At 43.7% G+C, this 27,472-nt stretch overlaps 1 protein-coding gene across 1 annotated transcript in view; it reads right to left on the reverse strand.

The window, feature by feature from the left end:
* The window catches only part of ntrk3a (neurotrophic tyrosine kinase, receptor, type 3a), a 122,288-nt gene that overhangs the window by 61,087 nt on the left and 33,729 nt on the right, over positions 1 to 27,472 (reverse strand). Inside the window, 1 exon segment of the mRNA XM_041038353.1 lies at positions 11,841 to 11,912. Within this exon segment, the coding sequence (XP_040894287.1) occupies positions 11,841 to 11,912 (72 nt within the window).

The raw sequence follows: 27,472 nt of genomic DNA on the forward strand, positions 1-27,472 counted from the left end.
CACACACACACACACACACACACACCACACACACACACACACACACACACACACACACACACACACCACACACACACACACACACACACACACACACCACACACACACACACCACACACACACACACACACACACACACACACACACACACACACACACACACACCACACACACACACACCACACACACACACCACACACACACACACACACCACACACACACACACACACACACCACACACACACACACACACACACACACACACCACACACACCACACACACACATCCATCAGGTGGCCACTAATCCTAACCATAACAAGTAATAAACAGGGGTTCACTGCTTTGGTGTAGTTTTGTTTGGTATTAATCACTTTTATTGTTAATTATAACATCATCCATCCATCCATCCATCCATCCATCTTCTATACCGCTTAATCCGTCAGGGTCGCAGGGAGCTGGAGCCTATCCCAGCTGACTACGGGTGAGAGGCGGGGTTCACACGACACGCAAAGACAGACAACCACACACACACACACACACACACTCACACCTAGGGGCAATGTAGAGTAGCCAATTAACCTAATGTGCTTGTGTTTGGGACTGTGGGAGGAAGCTGGAGTACCCGGAGAGAACCCACGCAGGCGCAGGGAGAACATGCAGACTCCACACAGAGGAGCTCAGACCGGGGGTTCGAACCCTCTTACTTGAGGGCAACAGTGCTAACCACTGCACCACCGTGCTGCCCTATAACATAATCATATGAAAAAAATAAGTGTTATATAGTTTTTTTTTGTCACTAGTTCACCTTTTGCCATGCGTACCTGCACAGTGTATTGATTTAGCAGAAAATAATTAAGTGTACAGCAGTGGGAAACAGTTGCAGGATAATTAAACACATCTGTTGATCCCCACCGACGTATTTATATAACCAATGTACTGGTTCATCTCACAGTACACTTGTCTTTATGTGGCACCCTCACGCCTGATTTAATTAAAGTCCTTTCATTAGCAGATTCTTTAAGGCCTTAAAATCCCGTTGTTATCCCCCAGGTTGATCCCAGTTTATCTGACGACAAGCAGCAAATGCAATCTCTGCTCCTCTGACACCAACTTAATTAATTCCCTCATCTACCTGGCCAGGGGAGTGTGATGTAAATTAGTTGTTCCACTTTGTAGTGGTGATAACCTCTCTCTCATTAATATAGCACAGATAACCTCGACAGACAGACAGGCAGGCAGGCAGACAGGCAGACAGGCAGACAGGCAGACAGACAGGCAGGCAAGCAGACAGGCAGGCAAGCAGACAGGCAGGCAAGCAGACAGGCAGGCAGACAGACAGGCAGGCAGGCAGACAGGCAGGCAGGCAGACAGGCAGGCAAGCAGACAGGCAGGCAGACAGACAGGCAGGCAGGCAGACAGGCAGGCAGGCAGACAGGCAGGCAGGCAGACAGGCAGGCAGGCAGGCAGACAGGCAGGCAGGCAGGCAGGCAGGCAGGCAGGCAGACAGGCAGACAGGCAGACAGACAGGCAGACAGGCAGACAGACAGACAGACAGAGACAGACAGGCAGGCAGGCAGGCAGGCAGGCAGACAGGCAGGCAGACAGGCAGACAGGCAGACAGGCAGACAGACAGAGACAGACAGGCAGGCAGACAGGCAGACAGGCAGGCAGACAGGCAGACAGACAGGCAGGCAGGCAGACAGGCAGACAGGCAGACAGACAGAGACAGACAGACAGGCAGGCAGGCAGACAGAGATAAGCTGGATGCAGGAGAAGAGAGTGACAGTTTCTACATCACAAACAGATGGTGCTTCACCTCTATCTGCTTTATGCTACTTTTATCAGATACTCTTCAGCCAAATGCTTCCTCTTTCATTTGATTGGTGTTGAAATCATACTACACACAGAACTAAGAGATTCAGACTGGAGCTCATCTTCCACATGACTTCTGAAAGCAGACGATGGCCTTCGTTGTATTTACAATCCATACTGAGATCCACAAATTATGTGCAATGTCTTCAGCTGCTTGTGTTCACACTTGCAAGCAGAAAGCTCATGGAAATCATGCCAGTGCTTATTCTGCTGTTACGTCATCAGGAACATTTGGGTGAGGCAGCATTTCTGTGCTGGTGACGGTGCTAAAGCACCCACAAGCAAGCGTCTTTACCAATCACCCTGTAGAACTGAAGGAGAGTGATAGATGAAACGCTACGTATCCCAGATTTACTGTAGCACTTTGTACACTAACCATGATGCACCATTAAAGAATATTTTCAATGTGACACTTTTAACAAGTAACTTCATCCATTCATGTAAAATTATTTGACTGTGAACCCTGTTGAACTCTGCTGGGATGAGCCAAGATACAGAACACATGAACAGCAGTCTCCCTCCATCAGCATTAGGCCCTGAATGGCTCAGAGCTTCACGCGGCTCACCAAGCTTTAACTGAAGGTCTGAACAGCAGCATTTACTTTACATGATCATTCTTAGCCAATTCACATTATTCTCAAAATACTCAGTTACAGTGTTCATGCACATGATGGTGGTACAGGCTACAAACGTGGGACCTCCTCTGACTCTTTTACCCTTTTTGAGCATCACGATGACATAAGTGCTGTTAATTCATTGATTAGTTGTAAATAAACATCATTTCTATGAGGCCGGGTCGATCCACCATACTTCATCATTGTTGATGTGTTCATGTTCATGGTATGCAGGACTCTTTTCATTCTCTCTTCTTTTTTTTTTTTGGACAGGTTGGAGGTTTCCATCCTGTGATTCTGGTGAACACGTGTCCCTGATTGTTGTATGAACAGAAATGTGTCAGTGTCTGAGGACACGAGGAAATCATGGACTCCCTGAACGTTCCACTGACATCAGACACTGATGTCTATGCTACAACAAAAAGCTTGTTAGCCTGTTATTAACAGATTAACACCAAGCGTGGATCTGAATATGAAAAGGAGCAGCTGACTCACTGAGGTCACGTTCAGCTGCACAGAAATCTATGGAGACTAAAATCAATTAAATCCAATTCAAGAAGACACAAGCCTGTACGGTCTTACACCCGAGTCATAGTGTGAAATGCAGACCTGCTCTGAGGCTGAGGCTGAATGATAGCTCATTCACAGGAGCATGCTGCAGGCTGCAGTGTGCATGGAGCACACAAAGTAATCTCTATCTGACCTTTCTGTGGACCACCCAGCAGGCCAGCCTGTAGACCACACCAGTCCCAGCTGAACCCAGCGAGGCCTGACCTGAAAGAGTGATGGTGCCTGGGAAACTTTCTGATGCGTCTTGGGTATGATGGGCTGCACCAGTGCCTGAGAGCAGTGTAAATACAGAGGCAACATGAAGACACGCTTTGAACGTCCATTTTAGTGAATTTTAAAAACCTTAACAGCAGAGGGCTGATGGGTAAAGATCTGAATGATCTGCGCAGTATGTGATGGTGCAGGGGGTACAAAGACTGCCAGCGAGCACCATGACGACGTGCAGCCAGGGCGCTGTTCTCAGAGCTAACCACAACCATGAGCAGCTGCTGCTGAGCGACCTGAGGTGGATCAACGTGAAACTACATGATAATGAATTCTGCATCATGTTCAAGTATCTGTGAGGGCTCGCTTCTTCAATTCAACACAGGGACACAGGTAATGAGTGAACCTGCATCCTCAGTGTGTATGTGGGTGGTGGTTGTTCTCCATAAGGCCCTGCATGGTGGAGTCAGTCACTGAGAGTGTGGCTGCAGGCACGAGTGAGAGGACTGTGAATATCTGTGGACTGCTGAGCCTGAGCTTCACTGATCCACCACCCGCCACCTCACATTTCCCATCCACAGACGTCTCACCTGGCAGGTGGGACAGAATTTACCCAAACTGGATAAACTGAGCTGACCCTGAAACTAGCAAGTGCTTTTAATATTAAATCTGTACTGAGCAGAATGTTGATGTCTTTTAAGCTTAAATCACAAAGTTAAGAGACTGAATAGAATAAAAAAAGTCCATTTATCTGATATCCCTGTTTGGATGAAAGTGTTTTACTGAAGTCTCTGCACATATAAACCTCCTGCGTACTGAAATCCTGATAAGCCCAAGTTTAGATAACTGTGTGTTTGCTGAGTTACTCTGAGAGAAAGTAGCCAGACCACACTTCCACCTGACGCTGGCCTGATCTCCCTCCTGATACACAGATGTACAGAGATGTTCATGCAGTCTCTCTCTGCTAAAGGAAAATAAGTAGAGCACACACGCAGCTTCACTTTGGGAACCTTGCTGAGGGACTGCCATCACATACAACATGTGGGTCACGGTACCGACAGGCGGCTCTTGTTTTCAATGCCATGTATTTCTTTCTCACTTCCAAAAGCTTTCAATCACTTAAAGTAAGATTTTACATCACAGACATGTTCAAAACTCTCATTCTGTCCTTTTCCTCAGACACGTTGTACAGGCCCTGCTGCCTCTGACCGTCTAACACAGCTTTAACAGGTATTCTGAGCTCTGCACTCATCTGTTGACCATTTTTCCACAGCCTTGTGTCCAAAGCCACGTGTGTGTCATTAAACTGTGGCCACTCTCAGTCACCTTGACCTGAGAACAAGCATTTGATCTCATGGTCCAATTGTAAAGACGACCACAGGTGAACTCAGGGGAGGAACTTCTGGTTCATTTTACAAACTGAAAGATTAGAAAAAGTAACAGGAAAAGCAGGAAGTGTCACACAGACCAGCACAGGTCTCTGTAGCAGAGGCACGCACTGCGGTTTAGACACACTTTGGTGAAAGAGTAAGTGGCTGGAGCATACTGAGCATACAAACCCACAGTGAGTTAGTGGATTATGTTGCAGGAGTGTCTGTCTCTGTGTCTCTTCACCAGGTCACAATCTCAGTACTTGCAGAACAGCAACACCCTGTAGGCTGGACGTCTATGACTCGCTCTCTCTTTGTTCTCCGAATGCAGAACCCTTTGTGTCTCACTGTGCTGTGAATGAAAAGAAGGTTTAAGCTGCTGGTCTAATGCAGCGGCTGACGTGGGTGTCGTGTAAGCCCTTTTCTCAGCACCTGGACTGAATGAGGTCAGAAAAGAGGACACAGTTACTCAGGTCAGCTGGCAGCTCTCTGCTGGCACCATCAGCTGCTGCTGCCGTCTCCTGTCTTTGCCTCCTTCACCAGTCAGGTGGTTTTTTGTTGTTATTGGTGTCATCCAGCCTGATGGACATGCTGAATGAACACATCTCATACACTTCATGTTTCCTGAGCTGCATCATCAGTTAGCCATAATCCTACATCGATGCTAAAATGTTGATCAAAGTGTAATGGAGCAATGAGAGAATTACACTGCTGTTGCTAAGTTGCCCGTTGCCACAGCAACCACTCATCCACTCTCCATCGACTCATAATGTAATGGGAAAGACAAATCAGTGTTAACGTTTGCTGGACAAAAAGCTATTTTCTGTTTTTCTTTCTTCCTGCAGTAATCCATATCTTCTTACTGCGGGTGGATTTTTCTTTTGTGCCACAGAACAAACAGCATAGAAAAGAGCGAACTTAGTAGAAGAACAACATCCAAAACAAGCAATTAATCCAGGCTACAAGCTGCTGATCCACACCACAACACACACACTTTAAAGTCCTGGTTCATCAGTTTCCTAATGATTACACAGAAACAAGCCTGTATGTAACAGTTCTGGGTTTTTTCTGTCTGTATGCAGTGCTCTGCTGCATCTGCCAGTGTAATGCACTTCATTTACTCCTGTAGTCTACGGTGCAGTCTGAACAAACACCAGGACCCTAACAGACCCACTGCATTTCATGTGAGCAGCAGTAGGAATTTAAAACCTATCATGAAATCCATCTTCTGGTTGATGACTGACACGGACGTGATGTTTAAATTCATGCAAATTATCTGATAACCATGGCAACACATGCACTGATTTTCCCCGATCAATCAGAAAGTGAAAAGAAGCTAAAACAGACGTGTTCCACTTCTGTCCCACTCCATTTATTTTCCTTACTGTAAATGAAGTGAGACACAGTGACCACACAGCCTCTGTCTGTCTGTCTGTCTGTCTGTCTGTGACAGACAGAGACACAGTGACCACACAGCCTCTGCCTGTCTGTCTGTCTGTCTGTCTGTGACAGACAGAGACACAGTGACCACACAGCCTCTGTCTGTCTGTCTGTCTGTCTGTCTGTCTGTCTGTCTGCGACAGACAGAGACACAGTGACCACACAGTCTCTGCCTGTCTGTCTGTCTGTCTGTCTGTGACAGACAGAGACACAGTGACCACACAGCCTCTGTCTGTCTGTCTGTCTGTCTGTCTGTCTGTCTGCGACAGACAGAGACACAGTGACCACACAGTCTCTGCCTGTCTGTCTGTCTGTCTGTCTGTGACAGACAGAGACACAGTGACCACACAGCCTCTGTCTGTCTGTCTGTCTGTCTGTCTGTCTGTCTGCGACAGACAGAGACACAGTGACCACACAGCCTCTGTCTGTCTGTCTGTCTGTCTGCGACAGACAGAGACACAGTGACCACACAGCCTCTGTCTGTCTGTCTGTCTGTCTGCGACAGACAGAGACACAGTGACCACACAGTCTCTGCCTGTCACATTACACTGCAAGACACTTGTGTTTTGTCCTGTTTCTACCTGATTTATTCATAAGATGGGATCTAGCTGTAGTTTGGATTAATGATACCTATAATTAGTTAATTTGGTAAATCAGCACATTAGAAGCATTAAAGTGCAGACTGACCTGTGGTCAGTCACTGGGTCCAGGTAGTGCGGATGATGCGGGATGGGAGTCACCAGAAAACACACACTGTGTGTATGTTCTCACAAAGACAGAAGTACAAGTTTGCGTGTGCACATGTCAGTGAGAGAGAGAGAGAGAGAGAGAGAGAGAGAGAGAGAGAGAGAGAGAGACAGAGAGAGACAGAGAGAGAGACAGAGAGACAGAGAGACAGAGAGACAGAGAAGCAGAGCGTGTATTTTAGTCTTTTGGAAACAGGACAGCTCCTCTGAGAAGAATATATGCTGTACTCTGTGGAGCAGAGATGGACACAAGTACTCACAGACGATGCAGTTCTCACACTATTATGCAAACACACACACACACACACACACATACACAAACACACACAAATCATACACACAACAGTTATAATGTACTGAATGATGAAAAGCTGAATGAAGCAACTAAATGTGCCAAGATTCTCTTCAGTTTGACTGAAGTGTAAAAGTGTTTGGTCAATAATGAAATTCAATATTATGCAATACAGATGCAAAAGGATCTGAATGAGTAACACTGACCGTGCTGCAGTCGCACTGCACAATGTGGCATTATAACCATCAACTGATCAGTAGACTGAGCTGCCATTTGGTGTTCCACCAAACTAAAAGTTACAAATGACCTGCGAATTCAGATTAAGGACTCGTCTTGATAGTTGTCTTGTTAGATCGGAGGTACAGTACAATGGGAGGCAGAGCCTTCAGCTATCAGACACGTCTCCTGTTGGAACCATCTACCAGTCTGGGTCCTGGAGGCCGACACCCTCTGCATGTCTAAGAGTGGAAAGACAACCCATGTTCTCGACCCATACAGGAAAACTAAAATCAGACTCAGAATCAAAACACATTTTATTCTTCTTCACACTGGCTATAGGTGTTGAAAGTGACACAGTGTTGTGTAAATGTCTCACATTGTCAAAATCCATTCTGTTTCAGTGAACTTTCCTGGCGTTGTTTTGGAAATTAAAGGAGGTGTGTGGGGTCTGACAGCAGCTTCATTTGAGGCAGAGCAATCCAGCTGCTATCTGACAAACGTGTGAAACAACCGCTCAGGCTGCTCATACAGATTAACACTGCTGTCCTCAAGCTACACGTCTAAAGGTCCACAGAGAGCGGCTCCGAGTATTTATCTTAAAAGACTCCAGCTTCAACATTTCTGCAGGATGTTCTTTTCATGACATTTGCTTCACTCATTTCCTCCAATCCTTTCTGATGGAAAGTTCCATTTTATTTTTTAAGACATTTAGAAAGCTTTGACTAAATTGAGTTTGGCAGCCGGATGAAAAATATGCCTGAGACACGAAATCAGTAAAGAGAGGTGGAGACTGAGGGGAGGAGAGGAGAGGACATCTTATCACTGTTAAATATAATATGTCATTAATCTAAATCACCTATTGCTATAATGACCGTAGCTTTAAAAACATTAATTCTGCATGTACCAGTGTCTATAATAGCTATTATTCACCAGGTGTGAAAACATGAATCATATAATCCCTGATGCCTGAAATAGCTCCATCAGAACAGAACTGAAAAATACTCAGCGGAGCCTGAAAGCAAACGCTGACCTGCAGTAACCCACGTTTCTCTCCCACAGCAGTGCAAACAGTCACAGCGGCCTCAACCAGCTCGTAGCCTGAAATATCGCACTAGCATCGCATTAGCATCCCGGCAGCTCTGCTTTAAATATCTCAGCCCGAATAGCTAACAGCAGCTTCACAGGGTCATGTTGGCAGAGCACGTAACAAACACACTGAATGTACCTACACACTGCCGCACAGGCAGTGACGCTCCTGCCACATGATCAGGAAGACACTGATCCTGAAGGTCCGGCTCAGCTGGGTTAAATACAGCATTAGATTTAACACATAAAGCAGTGGTCTGCTGCTCCATGTTCACACAGTAAGCTACGCTGAACAGGCACTCAGCCATGTGTGATAGTGGGCCACTGCACTATGCAAACAAAGAACAATAAAATATACATATATATATATATAACTGCACAGCCATTATCTCATCACCACTCATCATCAAAAGAAAAAAAGACAAATTATGTTTCTGTTTTTCTCATATTTCTTTTTCAGACCATTATCTCAGGGTAACTTCAGAACATTATTTCCTTTACACATTATGGCCAAAATGTGTGGACCTGCTCACTTTATCCTCCACTGTTTTTCTATTTTTTCTGCTTGTCTCTTTTTATATATTCATATTTATAACTGAGAAAAACTTGATTTCAGCTTCTGCTGAATAAATCACCATTTTAAAAAAAGGCGTCATTAACTTTGTTTCATGTCTCTTCATCAGTCAGTGTCTGAAGAGACTACGCTGGCCAGTTTACATGGCTTGATTACATTTTAGTTCATGCTTGTGATAAGACAGCAGAATCATCCATCCATCCATCCATCCATCCATCCATCCATCCATCCATCCATTCATTCATCCATCCATCCATCCATTCATCCATCCATCCATCCATCCATCCATCCATCCATCCATCCATCCATCCATCCATCCATCCATCCTTTCTGTAGACCCACTTATCAAGGGCAGGGTCACCAGGGACTGGGGTCTGTCCCAGCTGGTAGTCCCAGCTCTGCAGAGTGACAGGCGGGTTACTTAATAGGTCACCAGTCTATCACAAGGCTGACACATAAAGAGACACATTCATACCTAAGGGCAGTTTTTAGAGTGCAGAGGTGGTAGAGATCGATATATGTCCAGATTCATGTAAAACCAAAGGAACAACTCAGCGTTTGGTCTTTGGTCTGGTCAGGGGGAGGGACACTTGGTGCTCAGCACTGGATGCTATTAAAATAAAAACACACACACACACACACACACACTCACACACTCACACACACACACACACACTCACACACACTCACACACACACACACACACACACACACACACACACACACTGTGTGATAGCTACCATGCAGGGTAGGTTTAACATCAACATGTGGACCACCACCCATGTCATTCATCTGCTCCACCTGCTCCACCTCCTGTGCCACAGCTGCCCTCCATGTGACATCACATCATATGACAGAATATGGCTGTATATGGCATGACATAAGATGACATCATATTAAATGGTATTTCACAAGATAACATATCACATGACACAGCATGACATAGAATATGACAGGATACGACCAATATGAAATGATGCATGATATGATATATGATATGATATATGATATACCCTGATATATCTGACATGACATAAAATGATATGACATGGTATCTTATACTGAAGGACTCAGGCCAGTTTCCTTTTTGCATATGTACAGTAATCTGCTGCCAACACTGGGAATAAAGGTCATCTTGCTGCTGCCACTTGATTCCCCTCAGCCCACGCTGATCCTGTCCGTTACAGTCTCAGCATATTCTGCTGAAGAACAGCGAGACCCTGCACCTCCTCATGCTGTGATCCAGCCTCTAATCTGCCCAGGAAAGGCTGTCACTCTCTTCCTCTTCCTCTTCCACAGTCTCTCCGCCTCTGACTGCCCCTGATTTTTCCCCTGGCATCGGGCCAGATGCCAGGGCATAAAAAACATTTCAGGCTGGTGAGTTCCGCGGCTGTCTGCACTGACTGTCTGCACTGACTGTCTGAAGGAGCAGTAATTTAGCCGATGAATCAAGCAGGGCACATAAAAGACGACATGTTTTAACAAGCTGCTGTGACAACACTCGCAGAATAAAGCATTTATGTTGCTTCAGTTTGGTCCAGACAGAAGTGACACCGTTTGTTTAGGACACTGGAGCAGATGTGTTAATGTGAAAAGCTGGGACTTCATGTGGAGGTAAACTGAGATAAAACACCAGCACAGAGATTCTGCCGCATGGTCACATGGATGAAGCTCTATGAATCAGAACAGCTCTGCTTTAAGAGAATAAAACCTGCATCTCAGCCCGACGGTCCCCTGGGTGTCTTACTCTTATGTAGGAGAGGTGCTGAGCCTTGGACATATCTGTGTCCAGGGGTCCATTCTCTCATGATCCATCCATCCAAATACCAATTCTGACTTTAGTCGTGCTTCCATTAAAACTTAAGGGCAACAAATGACAGAATTTTCAGTCAAATTAAATGTTAGTCATTAAGAGCTTTTACTGGTATTTTGATTTTACAGAACTATTTTCTAATTATTTCCAGAAAAAGAACTGTTGTTTGGCACTAATGATAAGAAAACTGGAAACAGTTTTCTTTACACTTCTAATGAATAGTAATTTTTGTCAGGGCCCAGCAGGTCAGCGTTCCATTCAACCAATAAGACAATATTTACCTGAACACTTACTCTGTGGAGCTTTTCTTTTAAAGATATTCCTCAAACTCAAAGCCACTAACTAACCCAGAATGAACTTTGCCTCTTTTTTTAGTTGAAACCAAAATGATCTGTCCAGGAAACTTTATAAGAATTTATAAGAAAATTCTTTTTTGTGCATCAGTGACATGCTGGTGCTTTTTATTTATGGTAAACCTCTGTCTAAAGCAGAAGTAAGAGGAGGTAACAGAATGGCAAAGTGTATTTTCTTTACATGTACATCAACTTTTCCACATCAGCTTTTCAGTGACTTTGTCTTTTTGTCTCACTCTTTCTTTTCTAAGATCCCACTGAGAATCATTGTTTTTGTACTGTATGCTTACTATTGCTGATGCCAGCGATGGTGAAGTGACTTCTCTCTTTAATCATGTTATGTTTAACCATGGAGTACAACAGAGATAACATATTATGCAAACACTGACGTGTCTTCTGACAGGGGATCTATAGCTGTGTGTGTGAACATGTGTGAAACAGAGACTGAAACGTGGCCCATTAACATCCATGTTACAAGTCCAAGTTACAGACAACACTCAGCACACAGGTTTTAAAGAAACTGGTGCGTCTAACCTGAGAAAGCAGACACTGTACAATGATTCAGCCTCATTTCCATCTGTGAAAGAACCATTTACTCTCATTAAACTGACACAGGCCGAATGGAAGCAGAACCAGGACCAGGGAGAACAGTGTGGGCATGAGAAGGAAAGAAGGGTCAACTTACAGTTCAAAGAGCTGCAGGTGTTCGAAGATCTGCCAGGACAACGTGGTCAGCATGGGGTTCCTGGACAGGTTTCTGTGGGAGGGAGTGAGACGGAGACAGAAAGGTAAGACAGATGTCAGAGACAGGAGCTCAGAGCGGTTACACATACTGTTTATAGGTGTGTTTATCACGTCAGTGGTATTCATCCAAACTAAAGAAGACCTGATATCTTTCCTCTATAACCACAGCTATTTTAAATACAGCTTCACTAACTCAGCTTCTGTGTTTCTGTCATCAAACTTTCTACTGAACTGAACTGAACCGAATGCTCTCAGTGTTTATTCTCTACACAGTGAATGAGTTTATACCAAACCCCGTTAAACCTTGTATACAGGGTTATAGAATAACACACATTCAAACTGCCCCATGTGCTACAGCATATCAGTGCACATGTTCATGGAATAACCAGCTGTACTCACAAACAGTCTCTGACATCATTTGTAGCCATTCAAAATTTTTTGGGCATAATGACAGCTTATGTAGGAGGCGGGGCATTTATATTTAGTCATCCAGAGCCTCTACATTTTGGAATATAAAGTAGGAAAAAATAAAAAATCTATAAAAGTTTCCGTCCCAGTGACATCAATAACAAACTGTGTTATCAACGTCACCATCGGGAGGATTCGTAGAGAGAAGAAATCAGTTACATTCAGATGCTCACTGGCAGTCACACACTGACGAAACAACACACACACACACAGATACAAACACAAACACACAACACTGTGTGTGAACTTTATACCGTCACCACTCATTTCCCCTCGTAACCCCTTCAGGGTCGCAATAACACGCAACACAAACACAGGTTGTCCATCTCCATGGCAACACAAAGACAGCCATGGAGAGGTGCACGGGCTTGTGTGGTGGAAGGACGAGACACACACTGGAATTCAAATCACCTTATTATTATCAATAATGACATCATTCATGACTCCAAGGGTGTCACTGTGTGTGTGTGTGTGTGTGTGTGTGTGTGTGTGTGTGTGTTTTCATTACATTACACAGACTCCAGCTCCTGTAGTTATATGTGATAGAAGTGAGTATTCAGCTGAGCTTCTCATGTTTGAAGTGATGCTGTTTATTCACTCATCACTCACATGTTCAGTCCATGTTATTCCTATGTGCCACTGAGCTGTTGTTTCCAAAAACTATTAAAAACTCATCAACAAACCAGTGCCAGTGTTAAACTGGGTGACTGCTGCCCACAGCACCAGAACGTGGACTAATCCACGGCTGAAAGAAGTTCCTGTTTGTTTGATATATACAGTGTTTTTAAAGATTTACGTCCTCAGCATGAACCTGTGGGCTTACAGCTCAGCGACACACAGACCAACCCCGTCTCCAAGAAATTATGTTCAGAGACAAATAATTTGCCAGAGCTACTATGTTTTGCAGGAAATATATTTCTGTCCAGATTCCATTTTATGAATGTAATAAGGAAATGCTGATAATAGATGTATCTGTGATACTGAATGCATCAGTAAAAAGCTCTGCCAAAACACAAGCCTGGATCAGCAGCTAGTGTTATGAAACTGAGGTGCTCACAGCAGCTTGAAACACAAAGAGTCCTGTGCAGAGCATAATTAATAACTCAATCATTCATTTATTCTTCAACACAATGTGATCTTTACTTCACAAATGTGTCTCTTGAGAAACGTGGGTTGCACAGACAGAGGAACACTCTGCATACAACCAACAGGTGTTAAATAACAACTGACTGACTGGAAAATGAAATGAAAGTGGCAAATTGAACCATTTCTCATGTTACTGGTCAACAGAACTGTAGGAAAGAGTGTTTTTTCTTCTTTCTATTTTCCATTTCATCTGGGCTTTTGTTTGGTGACATACAATTCAAGCAGCTGGTACTGATTGCTATCTTCTTCAGCTGAGAGGTTAGAGAGTGGAGCTGGACCAGAGGAAGACAAGAAGGGACAGAAATACAAAAATAACCGGGGGGGGGGGGGCAGAGAAGACAAATGAGGAGAAGGAGGTGAGACTGATGGTGAGAATGAGAAAGAGGCTCATGGGAAAACAATAAGAGAAACATGTGGCTTCTCACCAGAGTCACCTTCAAACTTGGTCAACAGGAGATGAGCAGATAATAAAACTCTCTCACTCTCACACACACACACACTCACACACACACTCACACACACACACACACACACAGTCACAAATTGTCTCGCAACATTAGAGCATCATGGGGACACGAGGATGAATGTCGTCTCTGTGTCTGGGGAATGATGCAGCTCTAAATAATTCCTTTGATTGCACCTGACTCAAACACTGTGTAACAGACCTGAAACAATGCTGTGTGCCCAGTACACACAAACACAAACACAGTACAGTACTGAAGCACTGTTGTGAGGTACTGTACCTGAGTATTTCCATTTTATTTGACTTTTTAACTCTACTCTGCAACATTACAGAGAGAAACACTAACTCCTCTACATTTTTATGAAAGCTATAGCTGTTAATTACAACATGGAAGTACAACGTACAACACTGGAAGTGCAAAGAGGTCAAATTATGAAATACAAAAAAAAATGGTAAAAGATTTCCTCTCCCATCAATCATTTCAGAACCCTCCAGACCCTTTGGAGGGGCTCGTCCTATAAGTCGGGAACCACAGGGCTAAACTAGCTAGCTGTGGATGAAGCAGGTAAAACCAGCTCCACCTGTAGCAGCTACAACAGTAAAATGCTGTTGCGGCATTTCACAATCTCATAATGTGTGAGATAAAAAGCTATCAGCCACAGGTGACAGTTTACTGCACAACCACTGCTCTCACTGCTGAGACTCCAACCACATGAAGCCTTTTATATTTTTCCTGCTGTAGTTGTATTGGTACTTTCACTTGAAAAAAAAAACCTGAGCGCTGCTCTCATTCTAATGTTTTTTTATAGTTTTATTTATTGTTTATATTTTTCCACTAAGAGGCAAAATAAAAGAAAAATCCAAAGAATCTTGAGTCATTAGCTGGACAGTTTAGCCAACCAAAGCTAAGGAGATGCAGCTTCCATTCTCTTAAGGTGGGTTATCAAACAGTCGAGTAACTGTGAGAAGAACTCATTTGTGCTGATTAAAAATTGTGTGGGAGTGATCAGCGTCGCTGTGGGAGTTCACACTTTCTGCACAAGCAGGAAGAAGCAGCAGCAGTGGGACGTTTTGACAGAATGCATTCACATCGATGACAAACAACTGGAAAGAAAAATCTCCAGAGCAACACACACTCTCAATTTTTACTCTTAATTAGAATCATTTGAACAATTAGGTCCAATCTAGCACATTAAAGTCAGGGTTGCAGTGAGGTAATATGTCTGTGCCATTCATGTGTGAGTGGGTGGTGCATCAGACACTGAATGAATGTGACAGCGTTGTGTGATACATCACTCATTCATATTATTTAGCTCTTTAGGAGAAATGTGCGAGTCACTGACTACATCTAAATCAGGGTTCGATATAAAAGCTCATTCACTGATGTTACTGTTTCATCATGTAGCCCATAGTCTGATGACATGGTCTCACTGAGTGGAGCTGGAAGGCCCATGATCTCCGTCCTGGTTCGTTTAATGGCGTCTGTGGTGACTGGTGGTTACAGCAGGTATGTTTTAATAACACAGGTCCCACAGGAACGGGCCACACAACAAGCTGTTCCTCTATCAGAGGCGCAGCGGAAGAAGAGTAACTGGCACGTGCTCTTACAACACAGCCAAACAAACTGTGGACATAGAAGATTCATCACCATGTTTTAATAAAGACAGAAAAGAGGAAGAGAGTCAACCATGTTGTAATTCTGTCATCTGCCTGAGCTCATCAGACTAACCAGCCTTTTCCCTCTGCACGCCACACGTCCAGCGCAAGTTTAGTTCCGTTTATTTCATTTATATTTATAAATAAATAAATAAATAAAGAGAAAAGACGTATTCAGTCATTTCCATCTGCAGTCACTGGGCAGGTGGACACAAAAACAAATATATTTAATGCAACTGATACAAAGGCAAGATCAAAACATAAATACAAATAATGTACGCATCATTTCCTGTGAATTTCGTTTGAATTTTTATCCTGTGCAGGAATCATAGACTGGACCCACGACTATGCACAGAATGCATTAAATGACTCCAGCTGAAACCTGCAGGCAAAAACAGAATCAAAATGGAGTTTATGAAAATCCAGGATCATGTATATGTAAAATGAAATGTGCTAATATGTCATCACATGACCCAAGTATGTATACTTTACTCAAAGTCAGGAATTAGCCTCCATGCACAAATTTATGTTAGGTATGTATTGATATGTGTAGCTCTGACAGCGACTGCGAAAAATAAACTTTGTGTGTATTTGACTGCGTATGAGTCACTGCATGTTTTCCACGTGTGTAGGCATCCTGACTAACATGCATCCTGACTAACATGCATCCTGACTAACATGCAAGCATGAGTCCAAAACCTCAGGGACCAAACACACGCTGATGATTCATTCACTTCTGTGTGTGTGTGTTTATTCTGTATCCATATTTGTTCATAATTCGGAGCGTAGTGCTTTGGTGAATATACATGCTGGCACTCAACATTTGCATGGTAACATGGTGACGCAGCTCACTCTGCATATGTCATCTCAGAGCTTCTTTGACTGTATAATGTGTACACACGGGACATAGTTGCTCAGGAGTATGGGTGTCTGTTGGCTGGTTTGTTTGTTGGGTTGTTTGCTCATTTGTCAGCAGGGTTACACAAAACGTACTGAACCTATCAGCACGGCCCGGGAAGAACCCATTAAATTAATGTGGTGCAGATCAGGTTAAAGGGGCGAACTCAGGAACTTTCTACAACGTTCCTGAACCCTGTTAAAGGGATTTTTTTGCCTTGGTGGAGGTATGTGCTCCACCGAGTGCCGTTCCAGTTGATGATATGATCGAAGTCAGAGAACATTCCAAAGTAAAATACGTCCTGTGCAGTGGTATAACTACAGCTGGGCTTATAGCACCAAAGAGCCCAAGGGCACACCAAGCCATCAAAGGGCCCATACATCCCATAGATGGGCCTATGTGTCATTCTTTCATTGCATTGTAATTGGTGTCTCGGGCACCCTCGGCTGGGCAGCTTGTGAGGAGTGTGATTAGTGGCTGCTGTGTTCCACTGTGGAGGTGTGAGCTGGGCTACAGGAGCTGTGTCTCAGGCTTGTCTCCGAGGACTGCTGTCCATGGCGCTGACCATCAGCTGCAGTGGCGCTGGCGTGTCATGTGCCTCCAACAAAGAGGTAATGTTTTCACCCAACTGTTAGTTGGTTTGTTTGTTTATTTGCTATCAGGATTACGCAAAAGTACTGAACAAGATGGGATCTGGGCCAGGGAAGAACCCATTACACCCATTACCCATTACTGGTCCAGTTAAAGGGGCAGATCCATCCATTTTTTTGTAATCACTTTGCTTAAGAGTGCAAGATAGAGAATGTTTCTGAGGAAATAATTTTTGGATCTTCATGTAAAAAATTGAGTTTGCTCAGTGTGGTGCAGATCCTGACAGTAATCCAGATCTGGTGGAAGAAAATTCAGAATCTACTTTACACAGTTGTACTTACTATCTGTGCTCTGCTGAGTGCCATTCTAGTTTGTGATCGAGAGGACTGCCAGTTGGTTTGTTATGAAGATGCTGCTTCTCTGCTCCTGGAGTACACACCTACATCACTGGCTAAACCGCTAAAGGATCAGCTGTTATGTTCATGCTACCAGCTGATGAACAACATCCATCATATTTCTAGAGGTCTAGATTGCAGCCAGACACCTCTCACTATTAAACTGCCTACACCTTCATGCCAGCATCATTTTCTGCTTCAGCTCCCTCCATCACCACAACCTCATCCTTCAACCCTCTCTTAGAAATTGGATTCATATATTTCTAGACTGTGGACATTCAAAGTGCACAACTATCAGAGCAGAAACACAAGCTCTGCAGTTCAGGCAACAAACGCACTTTGGCTATGGTTAGGGACAGGTGACGGTTTAGATTTTTGGTTAAACATATTTCCTCATTAAAATAATAGAAAACATCATCTGGCTGCAATTACATTTCCTACAAAACCTAAAAAAATTGTTTCATACAAAAGTAATTTCTGAGAGACAGGGTTGCGTCTTTATGTGCTCAGCTTTTGGTTCATGCTGAGCACATGAAGTGGTTCAGTGTGGTAGGATCAGCTCTCTCAGAGGAATCCTTGCTGCTGATCAAACTGAGCCTTTTCCACCAAATCTAAACGCAACTTTCCGATAAATGGTCAGTTTCTTGACACAAGTCATGACTGATGTGGAAACTAGTGGCTGCACAAAACATAAAGAAAGAAAAAAACATAATAAACATTTAATATTAGTCTATAATCCAGAAAATATTGATATGATAAATAACTCACACACAAGGATAAAAACTACCAAAAGAAAGGAGAAGTAGCAGTTGTCTGTTGTCATTTTTGCTTGAATAACAAACAATTATTTTCCAATTTTCCAATTATTTTCTGTCAACTGTTTCTCTTTTAAGGCAGTGAAGTGGTTTCCAGCTTGTTTGCTGATCAGACTCTCAGTACAAACAATACTGAAGACATTCAATAAAAAGCCTTATTAAGATTTTAAGCTCAGAATCGAGAGCAGCCCTAAAGAGAGCATGTGAGGACTAAAAGCCAACTTAGTTTTGTCAGTGGCACCACAGTGCTGGGCGGCTGTGAACAGGACTGTGGATACAGCTCTCTTTATTGAAAAGCTGATCAGCTGGCAGAGTGATGATCTTGCTGTAATTCCCTCTGTTATAAATGTACACACTCACAGCAGTGGAGCTGTAGGCTGTGCACAGGAGCCAACGGTCCCAAAGCTCGCTGCCTTCCCCCTCACACTCTGTCCTCTCTACATGCACAAGGTGTCCTTTGGAAAGGTCAGTGTGACTACAATAAGGCTGAAAAGGACAGCCTCATATTTAAAACACTCCACACACACCAAACAAGATAAATGTGTGTGTGTGCGTGTTATTACAATTTAGAATGAGCAACAAGGGAAATGAGACACGGCCATGACAAGGTCAGGGGCTGTGTGTGTTTGCGAGTACTGTGTGTGTGTGTGTGTGTTTACCTTGTTTACAGAGGTGTGCATGTGTTTGTGTTTGTAGTGTAAGTTTGTGAATGTGTACATGCAACACTGTGTATGAATCTCACGCACACACACACGCACACGCACACGCACACACACACAATGAAATGCTAACGAGGCATACAGTATAGTAAGCCTAGCCATACGTGACCCTCACACTACTCTTTGCTACCAAGTGTATAATACTGTGTACTGTGTATGGACGAGTGTATGAACGATTATCAGAGAGGTGTTATTTGAGGACCTAGTTTTAATTTGTGCTGTATTAAAGGGGCATTCCAACAACTTAGCATTTCACTTTCATAAAGTTGGGGGACTCACAACAGACGACTCCCACAAATCCCCCCACTAGATATGTGAGTTAGTTCTCTCAGAGGTGTAGAGAATAAGGTTCTCAGTGAACAACTGTCAATTTGACCAAGAATCAAATGAAAAGCAGAGAATTCTTCACTGTCTCCTCTGTCAGTCCTCTGAGAATCTGGTTGCAGCTTAAACTGGCTTGAGACTCGTGACTATTTCTGTGTTAATAAATATCAGAAAAATGCTGTATAACTCCCTGTAATGGTGGAAGAACTGGGCTCCTGGTGACAGGTAGACTGAAACACTAAAAGATGTAGCAAACTGCAAACTGTCTGCAGAGAGCCAGCGGTCTCCTTCACACGTGCTTTTGGTTACAGTTAGCACATCCAGCACTGGCTGCATGATGGACAGGCAGTGTGTGCACATTTTCGAAGCAGCAAGGGTTCTGACTTTGCCAGTGAGAACAGGCAGAACAGGCAAAGAGGGCGGTGATCCTTTCCATAGATTTCCTTCTCCACCCGTTTATTGTCATAGTTAAAGGTCAGGGTGCCGTAAGGTAGAGCTTGAAAATTAATTCCGCTCTCATCGGCATTCCAAATGTTTCCCTCTGTGTATCCTTGTCTTATCTGGACCCACTGGTCCTCAAGCCATTCATCGCACACAGTGCCAGCCTCAGCGGCCTCAGCAGCCTTCCTGTGCGGTTTCTTAAACACAATGTTGTCTCTCTTTTTAAACTGTTCATTCCAGCCTATGGAAATTTTAAAATGGTTTTAAAATAAGGACAAGGAAAGAAAACAATAAGGGGGAGAGGATCAGACTAGAGAGCAGAGGGGAGGAGGAAGGAAGGAGGAAGAGGTAAGGGTACCATGAGTCAGAGGAGAAGGTCTGAGCGAAGCAGTGGAGGAAACAGCAGCTGAATGTGTATGTTCCCGGTGTAAATCCCAGTAAATCCTCCGTGTACCTCTGGAGACCTGTAGCAGAGCCTTTGCATTGTTTCTTTCATCTTCTCTTTTCATCTGATTTCTCCTTTAATCTCTTCTTTCATTACTTCTACAGGTTTACTGCTTAATGTTCCTGTAGACACAAAGCTCAATGGGAATCACTGATTGTATGAATTTATTATACAATACACATGTTTTTGAACACTGAATCATTTTATTTATCATTAGTAATACTGTCCAATAGCAGTATTACTAATGATAAATATGGCAGCAGTAGCTGCTGAACAGGAACTAATAATGATTTAATACCAGTAGAATTTACATGACTAAAACTGTTGTGACTTACAGTATGTTCCTGTTACTACTGCAGCAGCAGTGACAGCAGCAGCAGCAGCAGCAGCAGACCTGTTGGTATTGGTAACAATATGAAAGGCTAAGATACGCATGGTTTCCACGCCTGATCGGCGTACATGCTGATCATTACAAGCTGACCAGACACTATGAGCTGTGATATACCAGGATTATTAGCAGGATACATTCATTGTTGGTTTGGGTCCTTTCATTTTCATCAATTTAACTATATGAAATCTAAACTAAACACTCCTTGTAGTGGTGGGTCATCTTGCTGCAGTGCTAGAGGCAGTGGTGTTGGTAAAGACAGTGAGTCTTCTTGTAGTGATCCACCATCAGTGATTGAAAAGGAAATCAGCCAGTGTCCGTGTTTGTCCCTGTCTCCTCGCTGTGGTTGCACATTCTCCTTTGATTCCAGCTCCATCTGTGTCCGTCCTCTCCTCTTAGCTGGTGATGTAACAGCGTTTATTATTCATAGCTGCTGAGATTATGGCCCTCATCATACTCCTCTCAGGACAAGAGGAAAGAGAAGAGGGAGCAAGAAAGACACACGTTTCATATATATTTCCATTTCTATTCATGATTTTTTTTTTCTTGTTAGCCTTGAGGCCTGCTGCCTGAGGAGCACTGGGCGCTGAGCTCAAACTGCACTGCCCACACGTGTTTGAAATATTACAGCTTTCCAACTGACTTGATGCCGATTCTCTCTGGGCCTTTTGGGAAGCTTTTTATTTGTATCTCAAACTGTGCACAAAAGAGGAGGTAGTTGAAAACTGATGTGACACCACTCAAAACAACTACTTTCAATGAAAAGGAAATACGATTTCTGAATATTCCTATTTTTACATACATGAAGCTGATCCATGATCAGTGTGCAGGAGAGCTGAAAAACATGAAGAGAACCGAGGCAAAGTTCTGTCCGCACGCAGTGTTTACACGCAGTGTTACACGCAGTGTTACACGCAGTGTTTACACGCAGTGTGGCGCCCATAGACACCCGGAGGTCAGGCGTAGTTGCTGGAGCCGTAACGCTGGCTTGTAAAGTGGCACTAGTTTGCGGTGGTGGTGGTGTTGGTGCAGCACAGAAAGTTGAGAGTGGTAGAGTTAACTGCTTTCACTGGCCGCGTTCCATTTTTATGTTTAGTGGATTGGATATGCGACAGAAGTGCGTTAGCTCCCATCCAGTTCACACTGATGTTTTTTACAAACTGAACAATAAGCCTGCCGGTTATTCCCTACTACAGGCCTGAGCCAGTCCTTAAACGCTGGGTCTTCCACCCAGCTGTCAGAAAACTTGCATTTGCCCCTGACGACGACGACGGTTGCCCGGACGTTGGAGATATGCCTAAACTAGTTAAAACCGTAAGCTAGCCAGTTGGATATCCAGGTGAGCGGAGCGCACAAAGTGTTTGAGATGTCGATAGTTTACTGTGTCACAGAATAGGAAACATCTTCAATGGACCAAATAAAATCAGTTGATATTATATTTAAATTTCATTTAGTTAAGTCTTTGCTGATGTGTTGTGGTTAAAAACCAATAATGCCAAATGACATAAAAAGTTAATTAAGACATTGGATCCTTTAAAACAAAAAAAGTATCAGCTGAGCTCGGCTAAGAACAAAGTTCTACAGTCAGTGTTCTGTAATCAATCCAAACATGTACCTTCTCAGAAATACTTACTATTTAAAGCCTCCCTCCCTCTTTCCATGAGTGGCAAAGGAGCAGTTAGCACTGCATGTTGGTCACTAAGACAGGATTCTGAGCTGCAGCCTCTCAGGTGAGCTCTGACATCTTCATGGAAGACACGTGAAATATCTTTAAAATCAGAGAACATCTTGTCTTTATGATCCTTATGTGCATATGTGTCTGCACACGTGTGCATATAAATGAGAAAAGAGAGACAGAGAACAAGTGGGTGTATTATTTTGGCCATCTCTTCCAAAAATGTCCCACTGCAGATAAAAGCAAACCTACGCCTGCATGTTTCTGTGCGACTAAACTGCAACAGCACATATGTTGTGTAAGAAGCTGTTGCCACAACTCATCCTGAGGGAAACATGAATGTGTGTACTAAATGCCATGGCGACCTGTTACAGTTTTACTCAGGTGCCTACAGAAAGCACGTTTTGTCAAACACTATCGCAGGTCTCTAAACATTTAGAGCAACAATCCCACCATTTTACACTGTGCTGCACAACACGTCCTTTATCCTGCAAATACCTGTCACTCACTCAAAACATCACCCATTCATCAGTGCCACCAAACTGACATGTCCCTTCAAGACAGTCCAATGACAAAGGAATTGTAGGAGCATGACAGAAGACAGTAAAACGACCTGGATTGTGTTTCTTTGTGTACTTGCAGTAACCCAGTAATGAGCTCAAAAACTTCTACAGCCAACTCAATAAAATCAAGTCAACTGCCAATACCAGTTTCAACAGGTTAGCACCCGGTACGTCCTCTGTTCACAGTGATTCAGTCAGTCAACAGGCCACTTCTCCTCACGTAACCCTAACCCAGCTGTCAGCACATGAATAGATCTACATAAGTGCATTATTCTGCTGGAGTAGCATGAGTTCTTTTTATTGGTGATCATTTTTTTCCTAGTCAAAGCTTGTCATCACTGGAGTCCACTGACACGTCAACCTTACCACAGCCTCAGTTTAAAAACTACAAACGTTTTACAGCCTCTGCCCGGGTCTGGTAAATATGGATGGATGTATGGAAACCACCATCATCACACCAACCCTCATTTTCATCACTCCCTCCGTGACTTTTTATAGTGGCTGCTCTCTTTTATTTTTATCTCCCCATGTACTCTCGTTACTGTATAAATTACAGGACAGTCTATGCTTATTATCTGTAATGACAGCCACAGATGAAACTCTTCACACACACACACACACTTGATTAGCCTGGGCTATTTTCAGAACAACTGACTGAGCTGTGAAATGACAGGTGTTACCACGGTAATTAAAACTGTCAGTCACTCTGTCTGTGTCTGTGTGGGTATGATGCAGTGCAGTCTTTGGCCGTTTCACTTGTCAATCAAGTGAACACTTGTCATGAGTTGTCCACATCATCAAACTAATTGTGTTCTCCCTCTGTAAAAAGTCTGATGAACTTTTTGAAAGTTGACATGGATGTACAGTATTTTAAGTTAACGTGTTCCCACAGTTGCTGGTTTAATTCCACCCAGCTAAAATGAATACACTCTAATCCAACAGTACTGCAATAAATCCTATGTTCATGAAGCCTATAATATTATTGTATTATAAGCACTGGTAAAGAGCCTGAACCAAAACAGCCATGTAGTAAATCTGTCACATCCTAAACATCACGCCATTTTTATAGTGCTGATGTTTTCACAACAAAAACTCAATATTCTTCAAAGATAATCACAAGTGCAGGAGCCTAACTGATTTCTGAAGTCATGATAAAATCCAAATGTGAAGAAGGTGGAGAGCTCAGAATGTGGTTGTGTTTTTTTCCCCACAGTTAACATCATTTCAGTTAAATTCAATCAGCAGGGATCTGTTTGAGAAGGAGCGTGAAGAAGTTTCCTAGCAACACATTCACACAAACAAATCCACATACTGATACACACAGAAAAAAAAACACCATCTGCCCACTTCCTGCTGTTCAGGAAGTCTCAGCAGCACTAAGATGGCCGCCCCCACGTAGAGTCGGCTGAAGCCCTGATTGGCCACTGTTTCGTCCTTGGAGACAGTTGCTACGCCAGGAGATACTGATGCCAGGATGCAGAAGAGCAAATACATGCTGTTGATTTTCTCACATCAGCTGCGCGCTCACAAACTCTAGTATTGCACATGTCACCATGACAAAGTACATGTATTGGAGTGTTGTGCATCAGCACAGTTATAAATCTTTAAGAAAAAACACACACATTTTTGTGTGTCTGCATTTAGTCATGACTTTGAGGAGAAACTCTTCACATACAGAGTTTCATAAATGAATAGAAATGATTTGCCTCACAGTTGGTTTAGTTATTTTAAAGGCCTTAATGTGCAGTCATACAACACTATAATACAATCCCATCTTTACCAGAGACAGACAAAGTACTGTGTGATGCATAATAGATAGTACATGTAGTGTAATGGTGGTTATTAGATGTTACAGGGTGATAAATGATTAATAATGTGTGTTATGTGTGTTTGTCTACAGGCTGTTACTTTGACATTTCTACCACACAGAAGTTTTTCCAGTATTAATGAGTCTTGATTTTGTTTTTCTTCACACAGAGCTGATCTAACCTTTCTTAAAACTAACTTGACATATACTCTAGTTTGTGAAGCACACCTGTACAATCTAAAACAATCAGTGGTTACATACCACAACCCCAGATTCTGTGAGCACAGGAGTACGCCTCTAAGAGCTGTCACTACTGAGTTTATCCCTTGCATTTGCACAGTGGGGAAGACTTCCTTTTGCGCCCTGTGGACGCCTAATGGTCACCACACAGGGGATCTTACTCATAACCTTACCCCTATTAGCACCACGCTTTAGCTAGCTCACATGTGACAGTCTCAGTGCACATACGAAGCCCTGTGTTAGTATTCATTAAGCACATTCAACACAGAGAGAGTTACAGAAACTGCAACATATCCCGTAAGTAGGAACAGATAAAAGGACATGGGGAAGCCCACGATACCACTGCACCGATATCCTCCGCTGCCATTTCACTGTAGAGAGCTGTGGAGGAGGACACGCCACTCTGGAGTGCGTGCAAATGTCGTGTGGGGGATCCTTCCCTGGTGCAACATATGCCTGAGCAATGGCTTCGAACAGCCAGTAAGACAGCCGTTGTTTAGTCAGAGGCTTCCCCTGAGAATGCCTTCTGTAATGCACAAGCAGCTGCTGGGTCTGTCTGATGGCTGCTGTACGTAATGAGACAGACATGCTTCCTCCATCTTGTTTCTGTGAGGAGGAAGAAACAGATGAGGAACTTTATACGTAAGCGCAGGATTTGACCTCAAAGTGGCTGCACTCTGAAATGGAGGCTGTCAGAGAGCAACCAGGGGTAAATCCCACTGAAGTGCCATTGTCCCCGTCACAGGTCACTGTCTTCTTACTCCTTTCATAAAGTGTTTAACCAGTGGGTGCACAAAGACAGATCTCTCCCCCAAAACCCTCATGGCAGGATGAGATGGCGGCAGCATAAGTCTTGACCGTAGACAGAGGCAGATTTCTGTCTACTGGCAGCTGGAGGAAAACCAGCACATGATCATAGGTGAGCGGCATGATGTGGGATCTGTGCCCCTCTCCACACACCAGCACTGGAAAGCGACCATTTTGAAATGTAAGAGGCTGTGGTGGATGGAGCCCACATGGATAGTGTCTATAATTATGGGAGGCTCTCCTCACATTCCTGTTCAGAGGCCAGGCTCACAGGCACTGGCCTATCACGGGAAAAATCACCGGTGCATCTCTGAAACACAAGAGATTCCCAAGGCTTTCCCCACAACTGCTGGATCATCAAGGGGAAATATGACATGCTCGTGTGCTCTGGAGCCAACAGCATCACTGACAACTGTCCCTGTTCACACACTACAGCTACGCCAGTACACGCTAAGAGGCAAGGTATTAGGGAAATGGGAGTGAAGGTATTGAGGAAGGTCTTAGGCCAAGGTTGAGGCAAAAAGATCCACCCTTCCTGCTTCCTGGAAGGGTGTGGCAGCCTCAAGGAGGAGCAGCCCAAGGAGCACATAAGAGCTGCTGGGGACGTCCAGGAGCTCTTCCCTGGAGCTCACTGTGGAGGGAACAGGGCGTGAATGAAAGTCTTCATCACCTTAGTTTGGATGAAGCCTGTATGAAATAGAGCCAAGACTCCTTATGTGTTTGTCTGGGACAGTATGTGAGAGGTGAGGTTTAAAGAGTTCCAATACAGCACCAGTACATACTGCATGACCTCCCAAATGACCTGAGTTCCCTAACACAGTATCAAAACAAAAAAAAAAAAAAAACAAGGTGGTAAAACTCAAAACATATCTATTTAAAATGAAGCGCTAACATTGTGGCCAACCTCACTTCTTAAATATTATGAGTGAAAAGCCTACATTAGGTCTACTCTGTGTAATTGTCCAGGGTCCATTTTCCACTTTACTGCCAGTTACTGTAACCTCTACCAACTCCCCAATGAAAAAACCAAAAACCAACGCCTAATCTGTAATGTGAGCTTTTCATTACTTTACACAGAGAACTAAAAGATAAAAAAGCATGATCAGAGCAGGATCATTGTATCATCATCCAATAAGACATGACAGCAAATTACTGTGGATGAATTTCACCAACATGTGCAACAAGACACCCACACATGAATGTATCATTAGAAGTCAGCACTGCCAGCTGCAATCCTCCAGTTCAGCACCTAAACGCCACTGAAATAGGAGATTACTTCCTGCCTTATGTGCCACCTCACCTTGAACAAGACTGGCTTACTTAAGGGCAGCCTTGACAAATGTTACCTCCGCCTGCCGTACACCGTAGGTAAGCACAGGGGAATATAAATCTGTGCACCCACGAAACACAAAGGGGATGTAATTCCGAGCATGTATGTAAGGGCTGCAGGATAATGACTAGTCATTAGCACGCCCATCATTCACATGGGAAGCACGGTTTAAGGCCTGGTGTCTGACAGTATCTGCATTGTTGAAGTGGCCCTGAGCAAGATACTTTATCAGCTCTATCACTGTGGGTTTGTACTGCAGCTGAACCTGACCTATGACCTCTCTATGTAGCAGACATCAGGAAACACAGTTTGCCAAGTCTGACATTATTCATATGAGTGCATGACTAAAGACGTACTTATCACAAAAGCAGCACAGTCAACGCTCTGTGAGCCACAGCAACA

This window comes from Toxotes jaculatrix, chromosome 5 (assembly GCF_017976425.1).
Source record: "Toxotes jaculatrix isolate fToxJac2 chromosome 5, fToxJac2.pri, whole genome shotgun sequence".
NCBI classification, from domain to species: Eukaryota; Metazoa; Chordata; class Actinopteri; family Toxotidae; genus Toxotes; species Toxotes jaculatrix.